The sequence below is a fragment of the Topomyia yanbarensis genome, chromosome 2 (genome assembly GCF_030247195.1).
Source record: "Topomyia yanbarensis strain Yona2022 chromosome 2, ASM3024719v1, whole genome shotgun sequence".
Lineage (NCBI taxonomy): Eukaryota > Metazoa > Arthropoda > Insecta > Diptera > Culicidae > Topomyia > Topomyia yanbarensis.
The window spans coordinates 160,926,858-160,944,460 of record NC_080671.1 but is presented as its reverse complement, the minus strand read 5'-3'; the positions used below and the strand labels follow the sequence as shown (position 1 = coordinate 160,944,460).

Sequence of the window (17,603 nt, the reverse complement as noted above, 5' to 3'; positions counted from 1 at the left end):
AGTCAGACAGCAAAAAGGCGCAGAACTGAGACTCTACCAAAGGCACCAGTAGACTACACTACGGTTCTGTTAGTCCAGAATAAACAACGAAAAAGACTTCAAATTTCAACAAAAATATCAAAAATTATTGCTTCAACTTTTTCGCTCGTTTTCTCAGTTTCATAGAAACAAGGGGAACGGAAATGTGGTCATAGGTAGTAAAGCAGGTCACCTTTTTAAAGCTGTAGCAAAGCTAGATTGTATTGTCGCCAGTAACATAATTTGTTTGTGATAGACAAAATATCACAATTCTGAGCTTATCTAGACGATCTTTCGAGACATCTGGCACAGCTGAGTATTTCCATGTCTTGCGAAATTTTAGAAGATTTCGCGAACTATTTTTGGTCCGAAATAAGAGCGGAAGCCGAACCCAGTTCAATGTGTTTGTTTTTAAATGGAAGCTAGGAGTCTTCGGCGACGAATCTCGTTCGACATCCATTTTAGGATTCATTTTTTTCAATTCAGGAGAATTTATTTATGCACAGACCTAGAGCCAGGCGCAAAGTGAAAAGTGAACTGAATAGGAAGGAAGAGACAGAAATCATGGGGGGTATAATTTGAAAGACAATATGAATTTGATAGTAAAGGACGTGTCATCTATCTTTACATGATATATGGCTGGTCGCAACCTATTGTATTAGAAACTGAAACGAAGAATATGTGAAAAACTTAATCAGCAATAGATCATAAAAGCATCTTTATTTTATTTGCTTGTGCAAAAAGATGAGTGGGTGCCGTTAATCTACATCATTACCAGGGGGTGTATAGAGGTTTGTGATGAAATTCTATGATGGGGGAGGGGGTGTTAACTGTTATGTGTCCAACAAAAAAAGCACCTTTAACAGGCCAACATGGGTACCCGGGTACCCACAAATTGAAATGCTCATAACTATGGCCTCCTTTATCCGATTTGGACACTTTTAGATTTTTTGGATTGAGGAACTAGTCCACTTTTTGATTTGTAAAATTGAACTGGATGAATGGATCTGGTGCTTGGTAATCCGGATTTTCCGGGGTAATGTTCCAGTACTAGGGAATGATTTGTAAATTTTAGTAATGTCCTAGCAATATGAGTATCAAAACTTTTCAAATTGTCTCGGAATTCTGTTATTTATTGTTACGGGACCATATGGCAATTTAAAAAATGGAATTGGAATGGAATGGCCACTCACGGCCCCACGGGTACCTGCTCCGGAATGTCCGTTCCGGGGTCAGATGGCCAAATGGTTCCAAAACCACGAGATACAGCCTACTGATGCAATTCAAAGAGTTTTGATACCCATATTGCTAGTATTACATTGAAGATCACAACTAGTGTCCCAGTACTGGAACCTGCTTTCGGAAATCCAGATTCCCGGGAATCGAATGAAGTAACCCGATTCATTTTTACCAAGTCCAAAAGCGGATCAGTTCCTGAATTCAAAACACCCAAGAGCATCAAAACCGGTTGGAAATTACCTTAGTTATTGGCATTTCAGTTTTGTGGGTACCCGGCTACCCACGTCGGCCTGTTACGTAGTAAAAAAAATCAGCAGCCCCTCCTAACTCCCCCCATTACTATATCAACAATATTATTAACCCAAAAGCTTGACATAGTGAAGTTCTAAGATGTCACAAAGTTTCAATTTCCAGCTATGCATAAAACATAGGAATTTCATTAATTGAAACCAAAAAGGTACCCGGGTACCACGTCGGATACATAACGGTTAAAAATCACACCAAAAATGCTACGTCATTTGTGGCTGTAGCCTAATGGCTAAAGGGATGAAACGATGAAGTGAATAGAGAGAAAAACACATTTGCAGCAAGTTCACTAAAGACAGTAAGGCAATACTCGCTCTCGAAAAGATAGATTCAGAAGGTTCTGTGAAAGCATCGCCGGAGGGGGTACTCTTCCACAGAAGTTCAGGTTGATTATAATCACCAAACAGTAGATGAGTCGTGTTAGGTTGAATGGAAGCTGCGATGTCAATCGCATCTGAATAATATCTGTATCACTTAGGGAATCGACTGCACATTGACTGTAAACTGTCGATACCCTCCACCAAAACAATATTACTTTTTGTAAATGCATTTGTTTTTTTTAACTGGTTAATTAATACATACGATAGTGGATACAGTTGTATATACACCAACATACCTGGAAGTAAAAGAAAGAAAGAAATAGTTAGTACATAAATAACACATAGATTGAAGCTGAAAAATACATTATTCACCATTTATCAAATCAACGAAATTAAATTCACATAATTTTAATCACGAAACATTGCAGATTTTTGATTCTATATACTAAAAAAATATTTTTAAGTGAGCATATTTAACATACATCAACAGGATAACATAGTCTGTACGTATTCCAATTTTAAAATAGTAGTGCAACACTATTATGGGGTCCAAACAAAGATCTACATAATCTACAGATCTCAACAAAAGTCGACCTAATTTTTAACATGGAATATGTACAAAACCCTGCTAGTTGCAGTTCGATGAATTGTACCGTTGCGATTCTGCTTATGAAACAACAAAAAATGTATTTATTTGACTTTGATCGATTTACACCAATTAAACGATAATAAAAACGCTATATTAAATTGTGTCCATGTAATTATAAACAACAACGTTTTTAACCAGCTCTCTCTTTTGCTTTAATTCTGATTTGAGCACAAACAGTTACAAGTATCAGCGCTAGAATTAATTGGTCTGATTGAATTCCGATGGAGCAGTGCTGCCAGGGACCGTTTATGTTGACGATGAAAAATTAAATTTTCATATATCTTCGTTATGTTGCAATATTATTGAAAACTGATAAAACTTTTAGACTGCCTTCGAATACGTTTTTTACGCAATTGGACTAGTGTTAATATTCTAGGAGAATTGTATTGGGTATTGGACGGTAAAAATGGAGCAGCTTCTAACACTGCTAAGGAAGCACTTTATGAAAAAAGGTTTCTCGTGATTCACCATTTTCAAGGAAAAATAGTTAAGCATGAAAAAGTTAATGTACTGGTACGAGGAAAACTGTTCGCACTGCTTATATGGTTTGAATCATGTTTTCACCACTCGGACCTCATCGAGAATGTCTGGGAAAAATCTTTCGTCTATCTTTCTTAAGGTTCAAAGAACTTTGGGTGAGTGTGTATGAGAATTGCACGCTTGATAGTATGTGTTGGAAAAAATGTGTTCAGCTTTGTTATCGGAGTATCCATATAAAACCTTTTCAAAACTCTAAAAGAAGAAAATCAGTCAATTTATTAGATCATCACTATTCAAATCATATAAAATAGCTGCTGGAAAGACTATCGGCTTAGTTGAATGGTGCTTTTGAAAAAGTGGCTGTGATTTTTTGCCACACTACCACAACTGCGCAATGAAAAAAACAGAGCCACTTTTTCAAAAACACCATTCAGCTAAGCCGATCGTTTTTACAGCAGCTATTTAGCATGAGTTGAATCATAATGATCTAATAAATCGACTGATTTTCTTCTTTTAGAGTTTTGAAAAGGTTTTATATGGATAATCCGGTGGCAAAGCTGAACACATTTTTTCCTACGCATACTACCAAGCGTTCAATTCTAATACATGCTCAAAAAAGCTAACTTGAGCCTTAACGGAGAAAACTATGTTTATCACAAAATAAATTTACTTAGAGCGAGATCGGGTATTTCGGGAGACGGATAGAGCTGTTGTATTCAGTTCCGTTATATTCAATGTATGCGGGCATCTTGGTTACACAATTAGCTAAATGTTTAACGTTGTTTTGTAGCGGTGTTAGGTTGTTCAAAGCGTTTTATATATTTTATCTATTAACAAGCGTGGCCTCCACTTTGCAGCGCCCAAAGTCCAAATTCTCCGAACAGATATGTCGCAGAGAAAACACACAACGACCATTGATTTCCACTGAAAAATGCGGTCTAAAAACAATGGTTCTCGCTTCGGAAACTACACCGGACACCATTTTTCTTCCATCATTTGAAGCACGTTGCCTGTTTATCAGGATACAAACACTTAAATAATGCAGCAAATTTGCAATGTTTTACTTTATCAGCGACATTATTTCACAACGCGTACAATCCGCATCATTACTTTTTTGAAAAAAAGGTATGTGTTATCTAAAAACTCGCCAAATATCTCATGAAAAAAATTCCTGTACAAACTGTTGTAAAGAATGAATAGAATGGTAGGATATTTTAAAGGAAAATTAGAAGTAAAATATCCAATAAAATTAAAAACTAACCACATAAATTATACATAATAACATTTTGTGTCTCGTTTGATGTAAAACTTGGCCGAAGAAACTGGAATTGTGAACGAATTGTGAAATAAAAAGCAATCAACTCACTAAGCCACAATTGAACGTAAAATACAATACTATTCCACACAATACACCAACACGAACAGTAACGCACTCGCTCCGTAATGGATGCGTCATTGAACGACGGCTACACACAACGAGCCGCCTTAACCTAGCTCGGTGCGAACGTGGTTGTAAAAGCTTAGCAGAAACCAGTGAGTAATGACGACAAAAAAAGCTCATGACCATGCCCTTCTCTTCGTGATCGGAACCAGTAAAGCGGCGGTGTACAGAAGAAGCATGGCAGGAAAAACTTCGTTTCGATTGTATGCATTTCGAGTCGCACGCTTTTGGAATGGTGTTTACTCACCTCTCAGTTTTTTTTCACTGCAAGTAAGGTGAGAGAGTCTCTTCTCTTCCTCGCGGTATCTGTATCTTCCGCAAAAAAAGTTATGCTCTTATGCCGTCGTCTACACGCATTTCATTCTTGTTTCCTGTTCGGTTGTAGTGGTGGTACCCATGCCTGCCTGTGCGGATCGATCCTTTTACCCCCTGGTTCACTACCCGCTCAGGGTATGACTGTGTTCCAACCGGTAGAACATTTGCCCATTCCCTTTAATCGCTCGTATCCTCTATCCTCGACGGACTCACGCCGCATAAATGAGCATAGGAGCCATGAGCGACGAGTTTTTCGTCATTGTTGTCGTCGATGTTGATTGCGCGCTCGGTCCTCGGGTAGAACGGAATCGAACTTCACATCGGCAACGTTGCGTTTGTCCGCTACATAGCCTATGTTTTTGGGTGTGCTGTCGTCTTTGTATGTAGGTAGGGATATTGTTATGCTCCTTGCTGTTGCAGCGTTGTCAGATCTGTCAGGCTCACAGTCCGGCCTGTGCGACCATCGATGCATGAATGAGTTTCCTTTTTTGGCACAGGTTAGAGGACTCGCAACCACATTGGTTTGCAAATTACACACCTGATCTGATCGTGGCAGATGGGGAGTTTGGCTGGAGTTGGATTTTCATAGTTTGGTTGCACATCTGGGATTTGGTTGCCGAATAATCGCTCCTCTTCGGTATAGTGTGTGGAAAGCTCGCGGAAGCGTGGGGGACTGTCGTAAAAGGGAACATCTTGAAGAATCTGTTTGGCAGGTTGACAGAGATTGAACTATACTACTGTAGATGGATTACATGAGATATCAATACATGGCATTGTTAGTAGCATTGCGTTGCATTTTTGGGAGCATGGGACAACTTACAGGCAGCTATGCAATAGAGACATCGTCAACAGACTATTACTTAGCTCTGACTCATTGCTGAGTAGTTTATGGCTAACGCCCAAAAAGGGCCTCGCAATTTTGTACCAATACATTAAGCCTACTAGTTCCAGAACACATTTTTGCTGCGGCTTCTGAATTAGGTCTTCGAATAGATGAAAACCGACAATGTTCTCAATTTTAAAAGCCCCATATCTCCGGCCATAGTTGCGCGCGGTGAACAAATGAGATTGCATTTCGTTTCTTAAAAAAATTGTATATAAATTGTTATACTTTTCCAGCGGCTTCCAATTAAATGCCTTTTTGGTCAAATTTCTTCCACTGTGCTACCTGACGAGCTTGATGAGTAGGCGGCGGAAATCGATGTGCGACATTTGGTTAATCAGTGCTTTGTCAGTGCTGCGAAAAATCAAAATCAGTTACCTATTTCTACTTACATTTATCGAAACCAACATTCAGATTCCCGCCTCCCTCTTTCATTAACATTCCAACTCACTGAAATTTCATGCAGAATCAAATGCTTAAGTGCAGAGAAAATATAAATTCCCTCACCAACCAAATCATTTATTTGTTATTAACGGCTGTTCAATAAAAAATGAAAACTTTTTCTGTTATGTAGGTAAAAAAACAAAAAGAAATTCAACGAATTCAGAATTTTTTATTAAAAATATAATGTCTATTCTTCAAAGAAACGTCAATGAATATTTGAGAAGGGGTCCTGGCAGCCGTGCGACGTAACTTAGTCGTGATGCTTTCTCAAGAGCACTGGATGGCACTAACGTCCATCTTCCGGATGCCATTTCCGGTCCGGATGTTCAACTGATTCGTATCCTTGGCCCATCAATTATTTTTATACCCTAGGGCACTGAAGGAGCCGAAAAAATCCTCTATGGGACGGCACTGGGGTAAGTTGGTCGGCACTTACAGTATCGTTTTCTGCACAAGATACTCCAGCGTCTTCTTTGCGTAATGGCAAGACGCTTTGTCCGACCAGGAGGCGTACTTCCCATCCGCATGATGCTTCTTTAAGAACGGCAGAAGAATTTTCTCAAGACACTTCTCCTGGTACACTTGGTGATTGATGGCCAGACCGCTCGGCTTGAATCACGGCTTTGAAATCACTCTGTCTGATATGTCGATGTACAGCATATTGTGTTTCAAATTTCTGCCTACTTATATTTGACTTTTGGGGGTGGGGGGGGGGGTGTGGCCGACTTGTCACTGGAATAGTAGCTGTCATTTCCTGGAATGTGGGTCTTCGAGAGCGGAAAGTAACTTTCGTCGTCCAGCACGAACGACGTCGCGCGGTAGTTCTTCGTTATCCACCGACACTGCGATTTCGCGATCGCTATCTGCTCGTCCGTGTACTCGGGGGACTGATAGATGATGTCCTCCATCTTGAGGATTCGGTGAATCAAGGTATGGGAGCAATGATATTTTCGGCTGGCGTCACGCATACCCGTTCCGTCTTTGTTGTCGAACAGCTTTTTCAACGCTTCCTTCTTGTTTTTCGTCATTGTCTTCGTCGGACGGCCGCTGCCGGCCTTACGCTCCAAGCTCAGGGATGCCAGGATTCCGTAAACTCTACTCACGGGCACGTTTTCGTCTCGAAAGTGGTCTACCGTAAACTTTTTTTTCACGATGACGTTTGCGTTTCGTCAAACCGTACAACACGCTCGCGGAGTGCTTGCTTTTTCGACACCATCTTCGATTTAACTGACAGCACTCGAGCGAAAAGAAACATACTATTCTTTTCTAGGGGGTCCAGAGAGCAACCCAAGCAACCAGAAATTCAGATAATACCTAAACTTTAAAGTTCACATACAGTTCTTAGCGAGCTTTCAAGTTGATTAAGCTTTAAGGGGAGCGTCTGGTGTAAAGTGCTCAAAACGAAAGTTATTTTGTTTTACGATTTTGAAGGCAAGGCAACAATGGATCTTCTGTGTAATATCAAGATCTATTTATATATTCATTGTGTAGGAAAAAAATATTTTCAGTCACGCCGAGCCGCATATACGAGCGTTCCAAGAATAGACGTCCCACCATTTCCACGTCGAGGAGCGCCACGACGAACACGATAACTCTTGATAAAATTGCCTGACACAGGAAATTCAATAAGATTTGTAAAGTTTAGACTTGTAGTTATTCAATGAACCAAAAAATGGCAAAAAGTTCGAGTTTCGGAAAATGGTTTCATGAAAACCGAAAAATCTCATATTTTACTATAAAATTCGCTCTTTTTTACTCAAAATAATGGGAAGAAAATTTTTTTATTCGGTTTTCTGAAGTTTATCGACAAGGCTACACATATTGTGCAGTCTCATAAAAAAATCAAGTCAATTCGTCGACTAGTTTTAGAGTTATCGTGTTAGTCAATTTGAAAAACGAAAAAACTAGCTCACTGAACTGGCAGGCGCTAGTGCTCAAAGACGCTTTCGCTGGATTTTCAGAGCGATGTGCACACAGTGCACTAGCGCGAGTGCCAGAAGGTTAAAGGGTGTTCCACATCAAATTGCATCACGGAGAAAACGGTGTAGAACATGAAATTGGGTATTTTTACTTGAAAATTTGAGTAGAAGTAGTTTATAGTGCATTTTTTGCACTGTATCTTTATCGCTATCAGTTTTTCGAAAATTATTGCTGATAGATTGAAATCTGCGTGTGTTACAGCAAATATTGTTCAAAACAAAAGGAGTTCAGCGTGGCCACCGAAATTTCGGGAGACAATTCTAGAGGTTCAATACTAACAATTAAGCGAATAAAAAAGAAATCGGCCCACTAAATCAGACGCCCCCCTTAATGGAATTTCAAAGCCGCTATTAGAACATAAAACGTATTGCAAAATTACTTGAAACGAGAAGCTTATGCAGGTCCCTTATACGAACTTTTAATTGCTTGTAGAGAAAAAAACTTACGCACTTCACTTTAATTACAGAAAGGTATTGAAACCATTCTCATTTTTTATTGAACACCCGTTAACTGAACAGTTTGAATGCAGAAATCGGCATCTTCTACATTTTCTAGTATAAGTGAACTGCGTAATCTAAATCTGGTGCACTTTTGCTCAATAATCCCTCTCAAAGCTAGCATAGGAAAAAAATCAGTTTGCTTCTGGAACCGAACATATCCGAATCTGAAAGCACTGTGTGGAGAGAACGATTGACAAGGAAAACGAACCAAATATTTCATTGATCACGGCGGGCATGAATTTAATTTCGTTTCTCTTTCAAATTCACGTAGGGATGTCAATTTTTTAAGCTCTGTTCTTTGTACAAACCCAAAAGAATAGGTTCTTCAGGAACGACCTCCATGAGTAGAAGATGGAAGTTGAAGTTGGGCGCCATTCTAAAATTCAAAACGACGACAATCAGTTTGACCTTCTTTCTTATCCTATCAGCGAGGCATTTAGTCGACCACTACATTCGGAATGTTTGCTTATACGAGCTTATAGTTGAAGCAATTAAGGTCACGAGTTTTTATTGACATTGAAGGTGCTTTTGACAACGTGTCGTTCAAATCTATTTTGTAAGCAGTACGCGACCACCTTTATATATCACTGGAACTGGATACACGCAATGCTTAGCAACCGACATCTGTGCTTAGTGTTAAGACAAGTAACAATAAGGAAACGGAATATATGCGGATGTTCTCGAGATGATTGTACTGTTGCCACTTTTATGGAATCTAGTCACCGATTGCTTGCTGAAGAAAGCGAATGAGTTAGCGTTTCCAAAATATGGTGTCGCCGATATATATCACCGGTATTTACATTAATACACTATTTGATTTGATGCAGCAAACCTTGTGTGTTATTGAGCAATGGTGTATTCATGTTGGACTAGCAGTTAAACCAAATAAAACATCAAAGGTAGGAGACTTGATCCCCTTTTTTATTTTTCAGTCCAACTCCGTGGAATGATAAAAAACTATGTATTTTTTTGTAGTTTTATATTGTTTCTAGGGATGACTAATAATCATAAAAAAATTACATGGAAATATTATACTGGACATGAGCTATGAGCATTTCTGGAAAACAACAAAAAAATGGAAAATTCTTAAATTAGTGGAGACTCGATCCCTAATTTGGGGACACTTGATTCCTTTATGAAAACGTGTTTAAAAGAGCATGTAGGGTAATAAGCCTATTTTTGCCCTGTTTCTACTATCATCCTACCAATCTGAAGCCTTTGGTTAGAGCAGCGTCTGCCATCTTTGCTCAACGCATTGACTCAAATGGTATTGCGATAATGGGGGTACTCGATTAGAGATTTTGCTGCGCTCAAACAGAAGATTTTCACCATTCTCAAGACAATTTTGTTATTATATTGGCTCTTAATAAGAGGCGAATGACCTTAACGTTAAAACCTCTACAATCGAAATAAAAAATGGACCTTAATAACAAATCAAAGAAGCTGAAATAATAAAATTATTGTAGTAATAATGTGGTACCCTTCTTAATAGGGCAAAAACGGGCACATTTCCCCATTCAATTTTATAAATGGATTGTAGTATTGATTAAATTGTTATGATTAGATATTGTTATTTTTGTTACTACATATTACGCATCTCTCACCTGATTTTTTTACGAATTCCCCAAATCTCCGTGCAATTATTTGAAAGCTGTCTTTATTATGGTTGAGGAACGTCAAATGCGGGATGAATGGTTGCTACGTATACTGTAGTAAACAATTACAGTTATGTTTCGTTACGATGAAGCGTTCATTTTTGACATTTTTTATGACAACAATGACTTCAATTGCTCTGGTGTGAATTTGGTTATTTTCAGTGGTGTGTATGAAGTATGGCGAAGGGGATCAAATCTCCACGAATTTGAAGGGATCAAGTGAACCCATAGCATCTATTTCAGCAAACTTTAGTAAAAATATAGTTGAACAAAAGAATCAGCTCAATCATAACGTATTCATATAATTGACATTCTCCTGTAATTCTGTATCCAAAAGTAGAGTATGTAGTGGGTTATTTTATCAATTTTATAAAAGTTTGAAAATTTGAAAAATAAATCTTCTTCAGTTCTTCTGAGACTTTTTTTTAAATCGGTAAAAATTCGGTTACACAAAAGTCCAATTTCTTTTTTATGTGTTAATGAAATTTATGTTTAGATAAAACTACGCAACTTTATAGTATATTCGATTAATGTATTCTGATCCGGCTTTGAGTTACAATGATGGGATCAAGTCTCCCCGGGGATCAAGTCTCCTCAGTTTCCCCTACTTTTTGCGCATCGAAGCATTACAACCGGAGCTTGTCCGTGGCAGTTTTTGACTCTGAATTTATTATCGCAGATCAATTACATTCAATGGATATACCCAACAATCGTTAGACCAGTACTAGTATACGGGCGCCTTGTGTTATAGCAGAAGGGAGAAGTCACGATAATCCAGTCAATGTTAAACCATCATAGGCGATGACTGGGGCTTTCACGACAACACCTACTACTGCTCCAGTGGCACTCTTGAACATGAACTGAAGGACTTTCTTGACCGTGTCGTCTTAACCAAAATAGCCATTTTTGTTTCGGTAACCACTTTATAAAAAGTTTGCACCAATAAATGTATGGATACAAAATACACTCATGTTTTTTACGCGGTTTTTTTTGCGCGATATTTTTACGCGGTTTTTTACGACGATTTTGAAATTTACACGTTTTCATTTACGCGGATTTTGAAATTTACGCGGTTTTCATTTACGCGGTTATTGAAATTTACGCGGTTTTTATTTACGCGGATTTTGGAATTAACACGGTATCCATCAACGAGGTTCCCTTTAACGCGTATTCTTAAATTTAAGTGGTCTTCATTTATGCGGATTTTGAAATTTACGCGGTTTTCATTTACGCGGATTTTGAAATTTACGCGGTTTTCATTTACGCGGTTTTCATTTTCGCGGCATGTATCCCCCGCGTAAAAAAAACCTGAGTGTACTTCAAAAATCCGAGGATTCGCAATTTTCAAGATATCCCTAAAAGTTATTACCATTAAAAATTGGACACTTTCAAGGAAAAAAAGATATTTTACAAAAAAAAACTTTTCCTTGACCAAACTGAACTTTTTCAGTGTATTTTAATTCTGGATTCCATAGCCCTAAGACCAGAACCCAGAATCCCAAGGATAGAACCCAGACTCCAGATTCCATTCAGACTCGCGAGTCCTTAACCGAAAATACTGAGGCGAGTCTAGAGTCCAGAATCCAAAATTCAGTGTCGAGAATGCAGAGTCCAGAGTCCATAGCGCAGCGATTAGAACTCAGAGTTCCAAAGACAGTGCTCAGAGTCCAGAATCCAGAGTTCCGAGTGCAGAGTTCAAAGTCCAGAACGAGGAGTTCAGAGTTCAGATGCCAGAGCCCAGAGTCCAAAACCTAGAGTACAGAGCCCAGAGCCCAAAGTCCAAATGAGACCAGAGTTTAGAGTCCAGATTCCAGAGCTCAGAGTTCAGACTCCAGAGTTCAGATTCAATAATCCAGAGCTTAGATTCCATAGTCCAGCGACCAAAACCCAGAGTCCCTAGGAGAGCGCCCAGAGTCCGGAGTCCAGAATCCAGAGTCCCGAGTGCAGAGTGCGTAGTCCAGAGTTCACAGTTCAGAGTCCAAAGTCCAGAATCAAGATCCAGAGCCCATAGCTTAGAGACCACAGTCTACAGTCCAGAGTCCATAGCACAGAATTTTTAGGCGAGAGCTCAGAATCCAGAGTTAAGAATGCAGAGTCCAGAGTTCAGAGTGCAAAGAACAGAGACGAGAATCACGGGTCCAGAGTCCAGAGTCCTCAACCCAAATTACTGTGGCTAAAGTCTAGAGCTCTAAGGCCAGAATCGAGAGCCCGAAGTACTTAACCCAAAATACAGAGGCAAGAGTTCAGAGCCCAGAACCCAGTGGCCAGAATCCAGAGTCCATAGCACAGAATCTCGAGGTGAGAGTCTAGAGTCCAGAACCCAGGATCCAGAGTCACGAGGGGAGAACCAAGAAACCGGAATTCAGAGTTCTAAGTGCAGATTGCAGACTTCAGAGTCTAGAGTCTAGAGTTCGGATTCCAGAGTCCAGAATCAAGACCCCAGAGACCATAGTCCAGAGTCCATAGCACATAGCATTTGAAGCCAGAGCCCGGTGTCCAGAATTCAGCGTGAAGAGTGCAGAGTCCAGAGTTCACAGTCTATAATCTAGACTATCTGGATATTTTCGGAATGGTCTTGACGAGTAGGTGCCAGAAATTTATGTCTGACGCAGTGTTGAAATCCAAGATGGCGACATCCGGATGTAAATCATTACGATTACACTTCGAATTGTTTATCTTGATACTGTTTAACTTTGATTTATACGATTGATCCATAATGATAATTTTACTAGAACTGCTCTTCACAAGTGGTATTACTAGACTGCTTTAAGACCTTGGTTTTATAGTACTGTTATTTGGTGAAATGGGTATTGATGCAGGTAAGGTACATGCAATCAGGGTAATATGCCAGACGAATATCAAATTCGTTACTGATGCTTTTTGCATGTATCAGACAACTAGCAGTTGGGAAATTGGACTCTGAGATGAGTTTTCGATAAAAATACACTGAAAAAAATAAGTTTGACCAAAGAAAATATTTTTTCAAATCACTTTTTTTCCTGGAAAGTGCCCAACTAGAATTTTTGACGGTAGGTAGGGAACATAATTATCTATCTTGGAACAAAATTTCATCCAAATCAAAGATGGAGTTTTTTGTAAATTGACTTTGAATTTTTAAAATCGATTTTTTTCAGTGTAAGAGTCGATGAAGAATTTTTTCAATATTTTCATTTAAAAATTGGACTACTTCTGTGAAAATCACTCCTGCAACATTTTTTGTAGGACTCGTCATTTTTATACTAGAGCCAAATTGGTTAAAAAAGTTTGACCCTTTTCAAAAGAGAGTCTAGATCATTTTTGGAAAAACAAAATATGCAAAGTGGCTTTTTGAGACAAAATTCTCATGTAAGTTTCATTAAAATCTGAGAGGGTGCTGCCAACATTTGTTCTAGTTGGCGAGAAGTTCGTCTAATGCTTTTCTCAGCCACTATTGACCATATAGGGGCAACTGGGCCAATTCGGACCTGAGAACAGCAATATTTTGTGATACAGAACAGAGCTACATGACAACCATGAAAATGATATATACGCTTTTCATAATATTACCATAACTGAGAAACAGCTGGGGATCCGAATTAGCCAGCGGTCTGAATTGCCCCACTTCCCCTACTGATTTTTTACATCGACGAGATTGGCTCAATAAGTGCTTCAATATAAATAACCACCTTATCAATTTGGAAAGATTTAGGGGAACATGTGGAGACTTGACCAGGTTTCCTACGTTAAACCTAAGTCTGAAAAGGATTTTAATCCTTCAAATCTCATTTAAACATAATGTGTAGCAGTGTTGTGCATATTCATGATTTTTTGCAGAATTTTTGATTTACTTTTTCCAAAGTTATAAAAGTTTTTCAAAGACAAGTTTTTGTGGGCAAGTCTTCCCACCGTGGGGAGACTTGACCAAAGCCTGGGGAGACTTGATCAAGAGAATTTTGTAAAATCAAAACAATAAATTAAAACATAAAACATGCTGTCTTCATATTTCTACATGTAGTCGAGATCCTTAAGTACGAGTAAAAAATATAAAAGGATTGCATTTCATAAATTTCGATTTTTTTATGCATTTCCTTTTAAGGATTAACTATCCTGCTTACAATGCATGTTCACTTGTCACGAAATCAGCCATATTACTGCTAACCTTGTTTCCTAGTAGTAAAACAATATAGACTGATGTTTGAGGTGGGATTTTTTTGTGACGTGTTTAACACTAACTGTAAGTACCACAGCACAGTAAATATCAGAAATTTTGAGTCTTCTTCAGCTTATTTCCACTTGGTCAAGTCTCCCCATAAAATCTTGGTCAAGTCTCCCCAACATTAGTTGTTGTGTAAAATGTCGTGCAAATGTTAGTAATGTCTATTCCAATGTTCCGATTTATGCAAAACCATTTCATCACTTCATAAGAAATAAGATATGGGTACTAAAAAAGTAATTATTAGTCGAGAAGATATGTGCATACAAAGTTTGATAAAAAATTACATCATTTAACACATATTTATTAATTACGGGATATTTTCTTTAAGGAAAGTATTTTTCATTCCAAACTTTTAAAATTACCTTAAGGGGTCGAAACAAGTATGAAAATATTTTAGAAAATTTTTTAAGAGCCTAATAGAAAACGTCATAGCAAATAATAGAATTTTGCGCTTGGTCAAGTCTCCTCATGTTTCCCTACAAGCGGCAAACGCTGCTCTAGCGGACAAATCCCAATGAGTACCTAAGTAGTTAAATGATCCTTGAAAGTAAAAAAAAAGTTTTTTCGCAATGCCCCAGTTTAGAATGGCAATAAGAATTGTATAAAAATGGGCTAAACGAAGGAGAAAAAATCGGTTTAAAATCCTCTCGTACTGTTCATTTCACTCTTTTTATTTTCTCAGGCTGAATTGGTGTGATTTCATTTAAAATACATGTTATGTACAATGGTAAATTCTTTCTGACACCAATAATGCAGTAAGCAGGTAAAAAGTGAAGCTGTTTTCAGATGTTCATGGAAAAATAAGTTACATTATTAATTTTAAGGGTATAAGAATGAAATGAGTGTTTTGTTGCATCACCACATTTCCTTTTGAAATTTTACCTGTCTGAGAATTTAAAATCTAGATAATTTGAGCTTTATCAGAATCGGAGAAGCTGTCAGATTTTGATTTCGGGTATATTTCAAAAGATGAACATTTACAGATATCCGATGAATATCGAGACTGAGTTTGTATAAAATTGGAAGTAATCATTCTAACTAAGAATACACTTTTAACTATAAGTATTTCGATAGCTATCTGTACTTATAGATACTATTCATTAATGGTTTAAGGCGTGTGCTTCTGGAATATCTCTTTATCAGATTAATTGTTACCATTTTTTTTAGAAAATGCAACATAATTTTGAAATTCACCTATATAAAACAATTAACATGTTTTACGATATTATTCAGGGAAAAAATTGCACTGGATTGAGGTAGTGACGTGCAGTGTTTGAAGTCTAATACAAACAACCGAATCAGGCCCTGAAAAAAAATTACGTAAAAGAAACCATAGATAGGCTGTACAAAACATAAACAAGGTGTCGTCTTTTAATTACTATAAACAATGATGTGTCCATAGATAAGCAAACCCAAAAATGTTCAACCTGAGGCCACCAAAACATATTCCACTATCCCTTCGCTGCAGTTAGATTGCAGTCCAAATTTGGCAACGTGGTCCCTTTTGTGGTGCAGTCGATGCTACAAAACAACACACAAGGACGATAAAACGGCAAAAACGGACAGAGTGAACGGTGGACCGCGTAGGACATCCGCTTCCACGAATGCATGCATATACCCATACGCGCACTCACGCATACTACTCGCTGCTGTTCCTCTGGCAGGCAGACATGCAGGCAATGCAAGCCAACATAATTGGAAAATAAGAGTTAGAGAGCTTACCTACCCACCTCGTCCGCTGTAAACTCGATGCAGTTTGTGGTTTGTGCCGCTCTCGTGGTCTCGTCGTGGGCTGCTCGATTGAATGGCGTCCACGGGTTACCGTTCGATATGAACTGAAACTTCCGAGCACCGAGTTTTGTGTACCGAATCGCGAATGAATATGCATGAACTGTTTATCGATCTCTGCTGGTTCGGGGTACGAACTTTGGCACTTCACTAGGGGAAGGACACCTTCCTAGCACTGAACCAGATCTCCGGGCGATAAGATTAAACGCATCATCCACGGCCTACTGGCCCTCGGGTGAAGCAAGGAAGAGCGAAATCTTGGCAGAACCGATCCACTACCAGCAACTACGTACTCGCACACCGGCTACGTTTGACCACTACCGCTCAGCTGAGGAGCTGGAGCTACTACTGACTGATTACGGAGAAATTCGAACCCCGTATAGAAAAGTGCTGGGCCGGGAATAGAGAAGGGAAACACAACACCACGAACAGCTGGATGGGATGACGATGAGGTATGATCAAAACAAGAGCTTTCATGCTCTTTCTTTTCTCCATCCTCCGTTACTCACGTGCCCGCAGGTCCGAAGCGAGCGAACGCATTATAACGGGATGGCTAGGGGAATACGAGAGCAGCGGTGGTACGGAATCTGCATTTAGGACCCTTCTCGGTGAGTGGTTTGTAGTGCCAAGTACAGTCAGCATAGAGACAGTCGCGGGTGGGGGAAAATTTGCTAATGCCTCAGTTGACATGTATGGTGTTTATGTCACGCCGACAACTTTTTTTTTTACTTTATGTAGCTCCTACTATTTTCAGACTGGAATGCTAGTACGGTTAGTTCAGTGTTCCTTTCTACCATGATAATGACTGTATAATGCCGCACTGTGATACTGTCTATGGCAGCAGCAATTGTGCGAGGGTGTCGTTAGAGACTAAGTATAGGACGTATGAAAAATACGGCTGTAATACTCATAGGTTTGTAAAAATCAGCTGTGCGAATGTCTATTATTATTTTCATCACACCTAATAACTTACTTTTACATTGGCCACAGTACTGTGACCCGTGCGCAGAAAAATCCCCAAGGGAAGGGTTTTAATTTTTTAGTTTCTTAAAAAGAAAAATGTAGATATCCTTAAACTTTGAAGATTTTTTCCGAGGCCTGGAAGACCGAGTCTTGTGTTTCAATCGACTCAGGACAACAGATTGAGTAAATGTTTGTTATCGAGAAGGAATATTCAGCAGACACCGCTGCCAGCTGGCGCATGGTAGTGTCGGATTGGTTTCTAGTAGTTAAGCCTACTGACTAAACCTAAACCTGTGACAAAAGCAATGCATATCATTTCACCTTAATTTTTGTGAATAACTTAACAAATTGCCTACTTTCTCTTACGTTAAGAATTGACGTCACCTTCAAAATCGCAAAATAATGCCTCATTTTATATATTTAAAGA

General features: G+C 38.8%; 1 protein-coding gene across 3 annotated transcripts in view; it reads right to left on the bottom strand.

Annotated features, from left to right (window-relative positions):
* LOC131681919 (protein gustavus) overlaps positions 1-17,603 on the bottom strand; it is a 645,798-nt gene that overhangs the window by 83,266 nt on the left and 544,929 nt on the right. Inside the window, exon 1 of one of the 3 annotated variants that reach the window (XM_058963016.1) lies at positions 16,156-16,521. The exons of the other annotated variants lie outside the window; for them this stretch is intronic. Within the exon in view, the coding sequence (XP_058818999.1) occupies positions 16,156-16,313 (158 nt within the window). The 5' untranslated portion in view covers positions 16,314-16,521. Of the gene's footprint in view, positions 1-16,155; positions 16,522-17,603 lie in introns of those variants that run through there. 3 annotated transcript variants of the gene reach the window in all.